Source organism: Vulpes lagopus, chromosome 24 (assembly GCF_018345385.1).
Source record: "Vulpes lagopus strain Blue_001 chromosome 24, ASM1834538v1, whole genome shotgun sequence".
NCBI classification, from domain to species: Eukaryota; Metazoa; Chordata; class Mammalia; order Carnivora; family Canidae; genus Vulpes; species Vulpes lagopus.
Genome location: NC_054847.1, coordinates 58,078,996 through 58,092,430, shown reverse-complemented (window position 1 = coordinate 58,092,430; position 13,435 = coordinate 58,078,996). Strand labels below are relative to the sequence as shown.

Sequence of the window (13,435 nt, the reverse complement as noted above, 5' to 3'; positions counted from 1 at the left end):
ACAGCAAGATTTAAGAATCGTTACATGCTAATTATAACCTCTATAAGGTATGTTTTAAAAAAAATCATTACTGCCATAATTAGAATTTTTTACCAGAAAAGCCACATTTCTAGATTTCCTATTTGAAAAGACACCTAATAACACCTTGGTACGTCAGTGCCGTGCACTGGGAGGAGTCTTCCGAGGTCTCTAAATAATGGAAGTGCATGCCTGGAAACCATACACCGGGCCTGGTTTAGTGCGCTGCGGGAGGCCCCAGTCCCATGACACTGCTGCCCTTCTGGGCAGGAACCTGCCTGCGCCAGCACTGCCGGGCAATGAGGGTCCCCAAGTATGGGTTCACACTCCACTATGTTTGGGGACCGAAAGGGGCTGAGCACCCCAAACACAGGGGGTCTCTGCCCGCCGTTATTTCCAAGAGCCATTCGACCACTCCCTGGACGTGCAGGCTCTCTCTGTCCTTGGAATCACCAAGTCCCTGTTTTTACTGCTTGGGGGCCCCCAGACCTGAGTGCTCCCCGGATGGCCTCTGCTCCTCCAGGCCCCCCAGGTGCTGCAAAGAGCGCACAGCCCCCCCCTCCCCGAGGGCATCAGCCTTCCAGATGCTTGGCTCCAGTACCAGACGGCCTGGGGAGCCCTGCCCAGGAAGGGCTGCGTCAGGATGGCTGTGCCTGCATGAGCCTGCAGCTCATGCACCCAGGGGCCCATGGCCTGTGTCCCATCAGCACCGCCCACCTGCTCCCATGGAGTGCAGTGAGGAGCTGGGAAGGCCCAGCACCCTCCCTCACCGCCCCCCACCCCTGTTTCCGTTTCCCTGGTACAGGAGGTGGTGCTGGGCCCAGGAGAACCTGCCCCTGGGACCCCCTCCCATGCTCGCCGGCGCTTACCACGACCCCTTTGCACCCTTATATGCTCACCAACACCCTCAACACACAACTGCAACCAAAAGTTTAAAGCTATAATCTTTGTGAAAATCAAACAAGGAGTGAAAAACCCAGAAAAGGAAGTTCCCAGAGGAGGTCAGGGATCCTCAGAAGAAGCAGTGCGGGGGCTGCGGGTCCCAGGGCCCCCCTTCCCAAGGCACATCTCCCACACCTGGACCTGCCAGGCTGCTGCACAGGTGCCCCAGCAGAAGTGGTCCACGGGGACCCAGGGGGCAGTGGGGGCCAGGCCTGCGGGGGGGACGCGAGTGCCCCAAGAGATTTGCAGGGTGGAGAGGGCTGAGGGGCACAGAGGATCTGTCAGGAGCTACAGGGGGGTGAGTGCTCATCACCATCCCCCGTGACCCATCTGAGAGTTGCCTCAACAGATGGCTCGCTTTAGCCACACGCACGGTACTTTGCCTGTATTATTCATACTTCTGCACATGTACATGACACATGTCTCCATGTGCCCCCACATGCATGAGACACACATGTACAAGCACACATGTCGGGACGGGGCCATGACACACCTGCGGAGGTAGACCTGTTCAACCAGCGCAGGGAGCGAGTCGGTGAGCGTGCACTGTACCCATCTGCGCACAACGACCATCACCGTCAAATGACTGATAGGGTTTTGCATGCTTAGGTGGGCACAATCTTCACACTTAGACTTCAACCCATAAATGTACTGTGTCACAGAATCACACAGTGTAAAGAGTGGGGGCCCCCCTCCACCCCAGCTTCTGGTTCACCGGCGGTGGTGGACCCCGCCTCCCCCTGTGCTGTGGCACCCAGGACACGCGCTGCCCAAGCACCTGCACAGGCTGCACACACCCTCTGGCCGTCTCCAGCTCCGCCTATGCATCCATGACCCCGGGTTGTTGCTGCCCCCTCCCCCCGGTTCCATGTCCGCACCCCATGCACCCATCACCCCCCTGCTGGCCCCTCGTTGATCCAGGTGGGCACTTTCCAGGGCCCCCAAGAAAGGAGCAGGGTGCCACCTCCCGCATCTCAGCTCTGCCTAGGCTCTGGGGGTGGACATGCCAGTGCCCCAAGAGCCCTGTGCCACAGACACCAGGGGTGGTCCTTTCTCTGAGCGTGTCTCCAAGCAGCCATGAGGAAGCGAGGAAGCGAGTGGCCGACCTGTGGGCTCAGGCCTAACTGCCCCCCAGGCCCTACTGGGAGGTGGCGACGTCCTCACGACAGGGACAACCGGGCCAAACACTCCCAGATGCAGGAGGGCCCTGGGCCTGGCCCACGCTGGTGGGGAACATGCTCCGGGGCGGAGCACACAGAGAGACGCACATGACCTAGCCTCTCGTCAGCAGCAAGCTTCCCTCTCAGACAGAAATCACCTGTGGCATGAAAGCTCGCAGTCAAGGTTGACCGGAATGTCAGGCACCATTGCAAGGGTTAGAGTGTGTCACAGGCCCTGCCCGCGAGGAGTCCAGGACGTCCCTGGGCCACCGCTGTGTCCCAGCCCAGTTGGTATCACAGGTGTCTACAACTTGTTTTAAGAGATGGGGCACCTGGCTTGCTCTGTCAGAAAGAGCCTGCAGCTCTTGATCTCGGGGTTGGGAGTTTGAGTCCTGCGTTGGGAGTGGGAGCTGGTTGAAGAACTGAAAATCAGGAGAGAGACAGAGATAGCAAGAGCATGAGAGAGGGAGAGCGCGAGCTGACCCCATGGGTCCAGTTACAATTGTTGGCAGGAAGGTAATCTCAAGATTTGGGAAACAAATCCTCGCAGAGTCAAAGAGGTAGGTCTGGGGGCCTCTCCCCTTCAAACCCCCCGCCCCCCGACCCGCCGCGCTCCGGGTGCCCCGACCTGAGGCTGACTGCTCAGGGCGCTGAGGCTGGTGGGGGGGGGGGGCCTGGGGGACTGGCAGACCGAGGCAGGTCTGACCTGGGGTCTGGAAGAGGCAGGGTGCAGGAGAAGAAGGGCTCTGACACCCAGGGGATCCTGACATGGCCCTGACATAAACCAGTCTGTCAATAATCACGATTCCAGGAGACAAGAAAAAAAAAACATAAAGCTTCTATTTAAAAACAAAAAACCCACCTAAAGCATGACTTTTCCTTAATTAAACAAATTACAAACTGAAAGCCTTAAATGCCTGAACTTCACTACGAACGACGGGGGCTGTCAAGTGATAAAGGTCCATGTTCTAGAACAAACACACGTGCACGGGGACGTCCCAGCTCGGCCCTGGGCCTGGGCGCTATGGGAGGGGGCAGGGGGAGGGCTCCCTCCACTCCCCCCATCTCCCCTCCTCCCCCCCCCAACTGGTTTGGTTTAATTAACCACCTAAATTGTTTTCAAATCCAAAACCTTTCACTATGGGAAGCACCACACTCACATGGAATGATCTTATTTCCGGTACCTTCCCTAACAGTCCTGAGATGCTCCGGCTGACTTACATCCTACCAGGAGCTGGAAAACACTCAGCGCCCATGAGGGTCACGCTCCTCGGGACGGCTGCTTGCCAGGCCGAGGGCTGAGGGCCGAGGACTGTCCCTGAGAGGCGAGTACAGGAGAAACCGCCCCGACCTCGGCGAGCATTACTCCAAAGGTTTCCTGCATGGACGATACTAAATCCTGTTCATCCCCTGAAAACACAACCTGCATGTCTTGGTTCCCAGATGTCCACCGGGGCAAGGCGCCTGGGGCCTCGAGGATGGGCACTTCGGGGACACAGGATGCGGGTAGCACCTAGGCCACTCCACCCCTTGGGCTAATTCACAGCACACTTGGCACAAGGGTTTCATCTCGTTCTCAGAAAATTTATTTCAGAACCAATTTTGTCATTTCTCATCAACTAGGAGAAGGTATGCCCGCATCCTTTCTCCTGGCACTGATAGTGCCTGGGCCTCCCCACACTGTTCCACTCATACCAGCAGGTGCACCAGGTGAGCTCCCTTCGGGTCCACCCACTGAGCCGGTCCCACCCGGCCTCTCCTCTGGGGCACGTGCTGGCCTCGAACCACAAGACACAAAGCTGGACATTGAAGCCCAGGAGCCGCGACAGCCGGTCCATCCTTGCCGGGGGCACCGAGAGCCACCAGGCAGTGGGATGCTCATTTCCCAGGGAGTGGAAACAAAACAAAACCACAACTTGAAACACACTCCAGGCCTGAAGCTCGCTGTAGGCGCCGTATATGCGCAGCACCCAGGGGCGCTCAGTCCACGGGGCTGGGGCTGCCCATCGACCTGCGTTGGACAAGAAACCTGCGGCCTGAGAACGGCCCCTCCTGGCAGCACCCCCACTGCCCGGCCCACAAACAGGCACACCTGCCTCTCGTAGGGCCCTGGGTCCAGCCTAGTGCCCTCGGGGGTGTCCCCACGGTACCCACTCCCACCACCCCTGGGGTGTCCCCACAGTCCCTGCACACGATTTGTCACCTCAGGCCGCCACCCTCATTCCCCGTTTTTAAGGAATTAAACATCTGCGTGTCGTCAGCGATCGTGTCACTCAGACAAGGACACAGGTCTAACACGTCCTGGGACAATAACCACCAGGTGGAACAGGCCTGGAACCCTGGGACAAACCGCAGAGGACGGCGGCCCCGCAGGCTGAGTGCGGCCCCTGAGCTCCTGCCTGGACACCCTGGGACACCCAGTGTCCCCTGTCACCGTCCCAGTGCTGAGCGCGGACAAAGTCCCTCCAGAGACGAGCCCTTTCTTGTGGCCCTGAGGTGCTGCCTGCGCCCCGACGTCCAGCCCCGGCGTCCAGCTCCCACCTGAGGCCCCGCCAACTTCCTCCGAGTTGCCAGGGCGACGACAGCAGACGACGGAGCCGGAGCCCCAGCCTGTGGGAAGCAGGGCCACGCCCGCCTCCCGGCCACCGACAGGCCGCTATTTCCTGAGAGCCCCAGGACGGCTTCCGGGTGCCTGCTCATGGCTCGGGGAGGGGGCTCCTGCCCAGGGGACGGCCCATGGCCTTGGGGACACAAGGAGGCCCCGGGACCCCACACAACCCCGTGTCCAGCCCTGCGGCCGGTCAGTTCTGCGTGAAGCATGGTTAGCACCATGCCTGGCGAGCCCTCAGGGAAGAGGGAGCTCCAGTCCCCAAAGCGGGTGGGCGCTGGGACCACGGGAGCTCGCAGGCTGTGGGTGGGGGTCTGTCCACGTCCCTGCGCCATCCCCTATGAGGCTGTTATCCTGCCTCACGGCCCAACTCACAGGCACTCCGTCACTTGTTCATACCCAAGCTCATTCCAGAAACAACGTGAAGCCCTTTGCATGGCCCTGAAAGGCTGGAGAACCTAACTGATCATCTAATACCTAATAATTAGGACGCGGTTACAAACGCTATGACCAAGAAGAGGGGGCTTCGCTCCTAGTCAAACCCTGGCAGCAACCACAGGTGCCCCCAGCAGATGGCAAGTCCATAAACCCGGTCTGTCCGCCCCAGGGACACAGTCAGCCCTCAGCGGGAAGCCCATGGGCCCTGAGGTGACGCGGAGGGATCCTGAGGGCACATGGCTAAGAGGAATGTGATCCTGACCCCAGGACGTTCTGGGAAAGGCAGAACTGTGGAGATGGTGCAGACCTGGGGTGGCTGGAGCTGGCAGGGTGAGAGAGGGTCCAGGGCAGCACACAGACCCCGTGTGACCCAGGGACCGTCATGCGACCATACACGTGTGCAATCCCGCAGCATGCGCAGGCGGCCCTGGGCGAGCCCGAATGTGCACCATGGCCTGTGGGTGATAAGGACGAGTCGGGCAGGAACAGGTGCCTTACCCTGCGCAGGTGTTAGGGACAGGGCAGGGGGTCTCGAGGAGTTCGCCTATCTTCCTCTCGACTCTGCCATGAGCCTAAAACCACTTCTCAAAAATAATCTTAATAAAACATGAATACCTCTCACAAAAATATGTTAAAAAAGGAATATTTCTAGCCACTTCTAGCACAAGACTCGGGAAAGAGCCCCTTCTCTGCTCATCCTCCTCCACACCGCCAGTGGCCTCCCTTCCCGCCAAGCCTGGTACAGGCGGAGACCCAGGTGCCCAGTCTGGAGGCCTTCCTGCAGGAGGCTGTCTGGGGCTGTGTGCCTCTGGGGGCAGGGCTGGGGCATCCATGCAGCCCTCAGGATGTTACTGGAGCTGAATTCGGGGGGCACAATGGCAGTGGCGAGGCCCTCCCGGATCTGGGCACCCCAGCCGCAGAAGCCCCCCTTCCAGCAGTGCAGCACCCAAGGACTGGAAATGGCCGAGGCCCCGAGCGTCCAAGACCGGCCTTCACGGCCGCGTGGGCCCCATGTTTGCCCCGTGCCTCTCCTCAAAGACCCGCTCATCGATGGAACCCAAGGGATGAGGATGTGAGGGCCGGCTCCCCAGCAGCACCACAGGAGGCCGGACCCAAGCGAGGGCCCAGAAGGCCTCAGAGAGCACTGCTCCCAACCCCTTCCAGCGGTCACTGGGGCTCCCGCCAACCGCAGAGGCTGGGGACCCCCCCAGAAGACGAAGATGGGGTACAGAGAACAGAGTGCAGGCAGCCTCTGCCTGGTTGGAACGCTTATTTTTTAAAAATGAACAGGACGTTACAGTTTTTAAAAGAGGGGTGGTGAGTGACATGGAAAATATTATACAATCATCACAGACGCGGTCGCGTGCGTGCCAAGTGTGCTGCGGTCAGCTTCCTCCCTGCGCGCCACGTGGGCAGGACGGGGTGGGGGCCGGGCGCCCTGCAGCGGGGTCCCTGCCCCCCCAGCCCGCCAGCCGGTGCCCCAGGAGCCATAGCCCCACACGGGAGCACCCACTCCTGCAGGCTGAAGGTTTCCACAGTTGTTTGTTTAACGGAAACCTTTTTGCACGGAAGAGAAAATGAAAGAGAAGAAGGCTGTGTGCCCCGAGGGCTACGTCTGGGAGTCTGGGAGGGGGTGGGCGGAGTGGAGGTCTGGGGGGGCCTGGCCCCTGCCCTCTGGCCACAGCCGGCTGAGCACCACCTGTCCCGCTGTGGCCGCCAAGTCCCAGGCCTTGGACACTCCTGTGGCCAGGCGTAAGCAGCACACTGCCACTCCAGCCACCCACCCACCCCGCCCCCGCCCTGCCACAGGGGGCGCTCCACACACCCCACCCCTGAGCGCTGGCCACCTGCACCCCTGCTCCCTACCCTGCACCCCTGTCAGCAGGGGCACCGCCTCCCTTTCCCCCCCTCTGCGCCAGCCCCTCTGACTTCACTCTGGTTCCTGCCCACCCCAGGTCCAGACCCCTGCGCTCTTGAGGGTGGGCTGCATCCCTGATCCTATGCCCCAGGCCCCTGCACCCCAACCTAATACCCCCCACCCCTCTGCACCCTGACAACACACCTCTGAACCATACCCTTGGTCATGTATCCTCTGGGGCCCTGTACCCCATACCCTGTACCCCAGGCCTCTACATCCCCTGACTCTGCACCCCTGGGGCTCCTGCACCCCAATCCAACACCCCTCTCCTGTACCCCCCTGCACCTCAGAACTGTGCTCTTGGCCTTGTACCCCTCCCCGATCCCCTGCACCCCCCAGTCCTGTACCCCTGGGGTCCCTGCACCCCCCCCAGTTCTATACCACCAGGGCCCTTGCACCCCCTGAGTCCTGTACCACCAGGGCCATTGAACCCCCCGAGTCCTGTGCCCCCCCCAGCCTGCATGCCCCCAGCCCTGCACCCCATACCCTGCACCCCTGGAGCCCTACACCCCAGGCCCCTGCATCCTTTGACCCTGTACCCCTGGGGGTTCTTGCACTCCAACCCAACACCCCACCCTGCACCTCAGAACTGTGCTCTTGGCCCTGTACCACCCTCCCTGGGGTCCCTGCACCCCCCAATCCTGTAGCCCAGAGTCCCTGCACCCCCCCAGGCCTGTCCCCGGGGCCCTGTACCCCCCACCCTGCACACCCCCAGCCCTGCACCCCAACCCAACACGCCCCTGAAACCCCTGACCTGGGGGCCCCTTTACCTGCCCCTTGCACCTCCGTGGCCCGCACCCCCGGAGCCCCGCATCCCGAGGTCCCTGCACCCCTCGCCGGCCCCTCCCGGCCCCAGGCCCCCCGCGGACCCACCTGGGGCAGCGGCGGTGCCCTCGTCGCTCTGGTTAAACTCGAAAAGGAAGTCGAAGTCGAACTCCTGGTCCTGCTCCAGCCCCGTCATGCTGGGATGGGCGGGGGGCTGGGGTCAGCGGAGGGGGCGGGGCGCGGGGCGCGGGGTCAAGGTCCGCCGGGTCAGCCCGGGTCCTGGCCTAGTCCGGGGGCCTCGTCCCCGTCCCGTGGAGGCCGGGGCCTGGGTGGAGGCCGGGGTCGGGGTCGGGGCCGGGGTCGGGGCCCAGAACGTGGCCCCGGCCGCGGGCACCTGTGGTTGCGCCGCGGGCTCCGCTGCGCCGGGCGCCGGGCCGCGTCCCGGGGTAACGTGACTCCCGCCCCCGCCCCTCCCCCGCCCCCGCCCCCCCCCCCCCCCGTGTTTCCGGGTTGACATAAACAAGCCGCTCGCCGGCCGCGGCTTCCGAGTTTTAAATAAACTCTCCGGGCAGCCCGGGCGCACGCGGCCCTCCCGCGTCCCCCGCTCCCCGCCCGCGCCCGGGGTCCCTGTGCGCCCCCGCGGCCTGGGCGGAGGGTGGGGGCCCTGTGCGCCCCCGCGGCCTGGGTGGGGGGCGGGGACCCTGTGCGCCCCCGCGGCCTGGGTGGGGGGCGGGGACCCTGTGCGCCCCCGCGGTCGGGGGAGTGGGCGGGGACCCTGTGCGCGCCGACGGCCTGGGCGGAGGGTGGGGACCCTGTGCGCCCCCGTGGCCTGGGGAGGGGGCGGGGACCCTGTGCGCCCCCGCGGCCTGGACGGAGGGTGGGGGCCCTGTGCGCCCCCGCGGCCTGGGCGGAGGGTGGGGGCCCTGTGCGCCCCCGCGGCCTGGGTGGGGGGCGGGGACCCTGTGCGCCCCCGCGGCCTGGGGAGGGGGCGGGGACCCTGTGCGCCCCCGCGGCCTGGACGGAGGGCGGGGACCCTGTGCGCGCCGACGGCCTGGGCGGAGGGTGGGGACCCTGTGCGCCCCCGTGGCCTGGGGAGGGGGCGGGGACCCTGTGCGCCCCCGCGGCCTGGACGGAGGGCGGGGACCCTGTGCGCCCCCGCGGCCTGGACGGAGGGCGGGGACCCTGTGCGCCCCCGCGGCCTGGGGAGGGGGCGCGCACCCTGTGCGCCCCCGCGGCCTGGGCGGGGGGCGGGGACCCTGTGCGCCCCCGCGGCCTGGGGAGGGGGCGGGGTCCGCGTGCACCCAGGCTGCCCGGGGGAGGCGGGGGCGGGCCAAGAGCCCGCGGCGGGGACCCTCGCTGGCCCCCCGCGCGGCCCGGGACACCATGTGGCGCAGGGATCACGGCAGGGTCCCAGAGAGTCGGCCCACTGAGTTTCTGTAAAAGTTCTTTAAAAAGCTCCCAAACCGAGAGCCTCCCTGGGGTAAGGATGTAGCGTCTGGGTCCCTGCCTGAGTCTACAACATGCGGGACCGCCCAAGGCGGTGCGCCCAGCCCAAGGCCGACTGGCAGTGCAGGGACAGCAGGGCCTACTTCCCTGGCTGCTTTGCTCCCGCCGGAAGGCCACTTTCCTCCCTGTGGCTGGGAAAGTGCAGCCCCCCTATTGTGAGTGCTCCCCCCTGCTCTGACTGCCCACAGTGACCAGCTGACAGCAGCCCCTTTGTGCTCTACGGTCTTCCCTACAAGCCAGCAGCCACCTGCCACCGTTTCTCCTCCGTGGTACCTCTGCTCGCTCATCCTGCTCCCTGGAGTCCACCCAGAGCTGCGCAGCTGGGAGCAGGGGGCTCTGGATCCCAGGCTGGGCTGCCAGGCAGTGTGGCCACCGCACACGGAAGGCAAGAGACATGTGGGCACTGTGTGTCCTTTCTCCCAGCTGTCTGCTCTGACTCTCCCCATGTGTGGACCTGCAGGGGACTTCATGGGACACTGAGATCCACCCGTGGAGGGAACTCCCATGGAGAGAAGGGAGTTCCCTGAGCTGGTGTCTGCAAGTCTGCAGCTCACCACCACTGCCCTCTCTGCCCTGCAGGCCCTCTGGCCCCACAGGTGCTGCTTCCCCCTCCTCAAGCAAATAACCTGCAAGTCACGTGCCTCTACCCCAGGCTTGTCTCGCCTGCCCCTTTTCAGATGGCTAGTTTTCTCCAGTGATAAACTATGGTTCACTTTGGCCTGATTTAGTTTCTAATAATAGTCCTCACTTTGACATGGATGTTGGAGGGTTGTTGTGTTTTAACTTAGCTTTTTTTGCTGACCTTTGGGCAAACGAAGTCTGCTTCTATTGAGAAGCAATGCTTCATTTTCTCTTTCCAGTTGTTTTCCCCGCTGCCACCTCTCATCCCCACCAAAAATTTAGATGGGCCCTCATGTAGTTCAGTCGCCAGCTTTTCGTTTGAGGGTTCGAGAGAGCGGGTGTGCACTTCCGCGTGCAGGTGTCCACTTAGTTCCCACCTGGCCGGGGCGGGACGGGGACGAGGCCCAGGCCCACTCTGTCCCCCACCTACTTTCAGATCCCTCAGCACAGGAGCCAGATGGCCAGGCCAGTTTTATAAAAGCTCCTCTTACCCCCCACCCCCACCCCACCCCGTGCCTTTCAACTGGTAAATGGTTCAGAGCTATTTGCCAATTCAGCAGACACTCCTGTCCTGATGGAAATGTTTAGCTTGGCGCTTCCTCCTAGCGGCTGCGGGTGTTCACGGTGCACAGGGCTCCAACCCAGGGTGTGATAAAGCAGGGCCTCTTCTAATCTGGATTAGGGAACAAGGCTACGAAGTTAAGTGTTGGGAGAACAGAGTGAGCTTTGTTCTGCTCCGGAGAGCCCGCAGGCCTTCTGTGTGGAGCAACCCTGGAGTGGGTGGCTGGGTGGCTATGATTGAGGCCTTGCATTTCTCTGCATTCTCCACGCGGAAAAACAGGCACAGAGCCTTCAGAAACAACAGTGGCTAATGAGCTTCAACCCAGATGCTCATTAAACCACAGGGAAGTGCCGGGGAATCTCGCAGACTCTCACGCGGGCAGCTGATGCCTTAGTCAGGCCTCAGGGAGAGGACACATCATGTCCCCCGGCGCCCAGTGAGGCAGGCGCTGACCTGCAGGAGGCCGTGTCTCCCATCCCCTCAGCCTGGCTGCGCCAAGAGCTCCATCACACTCTCTGGCTGCCTAGTGGCAGCCTTCTGTGAAATGCCCCCCAGTCACCTCGTAGTCTCCAGGCACCACTGCACCTGGCCTGCTCCCTCTTCCCAGAGGCCCTTTCCAATGCACTCTCACCAGGAGGAAGCAGGAAGAATCAGCACCAGCCCAGAGATGGGGTTTCTACTTGTAAAAAAAAGATTATTCCGGGATGGACCACTGACTCTTCAAGTAGACATTTGAGCTTTGAAAGACCCGCATTTTTTTTAAAGGCAGTGTTAAAAAAAATACATGTGCAGAGACTTTGAAAAAGGTGCCCAAGAAGTTAAGACCAAACCCTTGGCGCACTTTTAAAAAATTGCTCTAACAGCAGGAACTTGTCCCATAAATACTCCCTGATGCTTATGTTCAAATATTTCCTGAACTGGGATGAGATGGAGAAACATACCTCCTTCCTCACTGATACAAAACACAGAGGAAATGGCTGAGCACCCTCTATCAAGGGTACTTCCTGGGGCTCATCTGGGTCACCAACAAGTACCTCCCCAAAGCTGCCTGTCCTCGGAGAATGCGGCTCTGCAGCCATGGGCCCACTATGGGGATGGTGCCATCGGGGACGGTGCTGGAAGGATGTCTGCCCTTATAAAAAGAGGAGTCCCCACTACACACTGGCATCTTTGCCAACTTTGCTAAAATAATTTAAAAAAATACTTGGGCGCCGATGAGGTGTTTGGGAAGGTGTCTCCCCATTTCCCGGGCACATCTGCTGTTCTGATCCCTACTCAGGGTGCTGGTGGCTCCTGCTGGAGCCTGTCCTCAGACACCTGCAGGAGCATCCCCGTCAGGAGCTCCAGGCCGCAGGGCCAGGTGCTGGCTCCTGTAGGGCGGAGGGCAGGCGTCCGGGGCCCTTGGCCCGACTCGGGAGGCAGGAGTGTTTTCGGGACACACACTTAGGCACCTTTGGGACCACAAACAAGCAGCTTGAAACTCGAGGGTCCCTTTCACACTGTCCTGAGCCACTTTCTACAGCTGAACTCCCGGCTGCAAGATTGCAAAATGGATTGAATTAGGGGCTGTGTCCACACTGTGCATCCGATGCCCTAGAGTTCTTCGAGCTACCAGCAGGACGGCGCCGGTGGGGGTGGGGGCGGGGAAGGGCGCAGACCCCACCTCACGTCCTGGGCTGGTCTCCTAAGCCGCCTGGTGGCCTTGCCCCACTGGGGAAGAAACCGGCCACCTCCGCTCCCAACGAGCCCGCCAACACCGTCGAGCGAGCCCTACCCTCACCCGGTCCCGGCCGCCCGCGCCTGAGCTGAGCCTGTGCCACGACCCGCCGCCGGGCTGCGCGCAGCGCTGGGGAGAGGAGACACCTATTGGCAGGAGGGAGCGCTGGGAACCGAGGCTGCTCCGGGGAACACCAGGGGGACCCCGCTCCCCGGTTGGTGCCGCGCGCGCCCCTCGCGACGGCGGACCCCTCCCGGCGGCGGACCCCGGCCGGGCCCGCGCGCCCTCCCGGCCCGGCACCCGCGGGGGCCCGGGCGGGGGCGACCCTCCGGCCTACCTTCCTCCGCCGACTTCATGCTGCCGCCGGAGGGCGGCGCGGGCCCCAAACTTTCTCCGCTCCCGCAGACTGCAGCCGGAGGCCCGAGTGGAAACTTGGAAAGGACTGGAAAACTGGTACTTGGCATCCACGCGGCGGCGGCGGCGGCGGGGAGCGGGAGCGGGAGCGGGAGCGCGGGAGCGCGGGAGAGCGGGAGAGCGGGCGCTCGGCGCCGCCCCGGCCGGCCCTCCCGGGAACGCAGACGCCTGCCCCAGCGGGCGCGCCCGGCCCGGCCTGGCTCAGCACCGCGCGCCCCGGGGAAGTGTCATCGAGGGGCGTGCGCGGGCGGCCCGGCTGCGCCCTGGGCCCGGGCTGGTGGGCGCGGTGGCGGGCTCGGAAGCGTGCGCTCGCGCGCCCCGGTGCCCTCGCCCGGCCGCGGGATCCGGCGCGGTGACTGTGCCGGCGAGTTTGGAGTCCTCCGGGTCTCGCTCTGACGCAGGGCCGCGCTCTGCCTCCTGCCTTTTTAAAGCTGGAAAACACCTCCCCGCCTCCCCGCCGGCCCGGCCGCTCCCGCGCCCCCTCCCTGCCGTGACATCACGCCCCCGCCCGAGCCAGCGCAGGGCCCGGAGGAAAAGTCTGCGAGCGCCGGCCCTCCCCGCTCCAGGCCGCTGCGCGCCCGGCCCGCTGGGCGCTCGGGGGCGGGCTGGGGGCGCTCGGGGGGCGGGCTGGGGGCGCACGGGGGCTGGCTGGGGGCGCACGGGGGCGGGCTGGGGGCGCTCGGGGGGCGGGCTGGGGGCGCTCGGGGGCGGCGGGGGCGCACGGGGGGCGGCGGGGGCGCTCGGGGGGCGGCGGGGGCGAGCGCGG

The 13,435-nt window shown here is 63.6% G+C and overlaps 1 protein-coding gene across 6 annotated transcripts in view; it reads right to left on the bottom strand.

Annotated features, from left to right (window-relative positions):
• NFATC1 (nuclear factor of activated T cells 1) overlaps positions 1–13,147 on the bottom strand; it is a 96,939-nt gene extending 83,792 nt beyond the window's left edge. For 2 of the 6 annotated variants that reach the window (XM_041739644.1, XM_041739649.1), the window contains exon 1: positions 12,593–13,147. In XM_041739644.1, the coding sequence (XP_041595578.1) occupies positions 12,593–12,719 (127 nt within the window). In that variant the 5' untranslated portion in view covers positions 12,720–13,147. Of the gene's footprint in view, positions 1–7,957; positions 8,291–12,592 lie in introns of those variants that run through there. The other 4 variants (XM_041739647.1, XM_041739650.1, XM_041739645.1 and 1 more) reach the window with 4 other exon arrangements.
• Between the last annotated feature and the right edge of the window lie 288 nt (positions 13,148–13,435).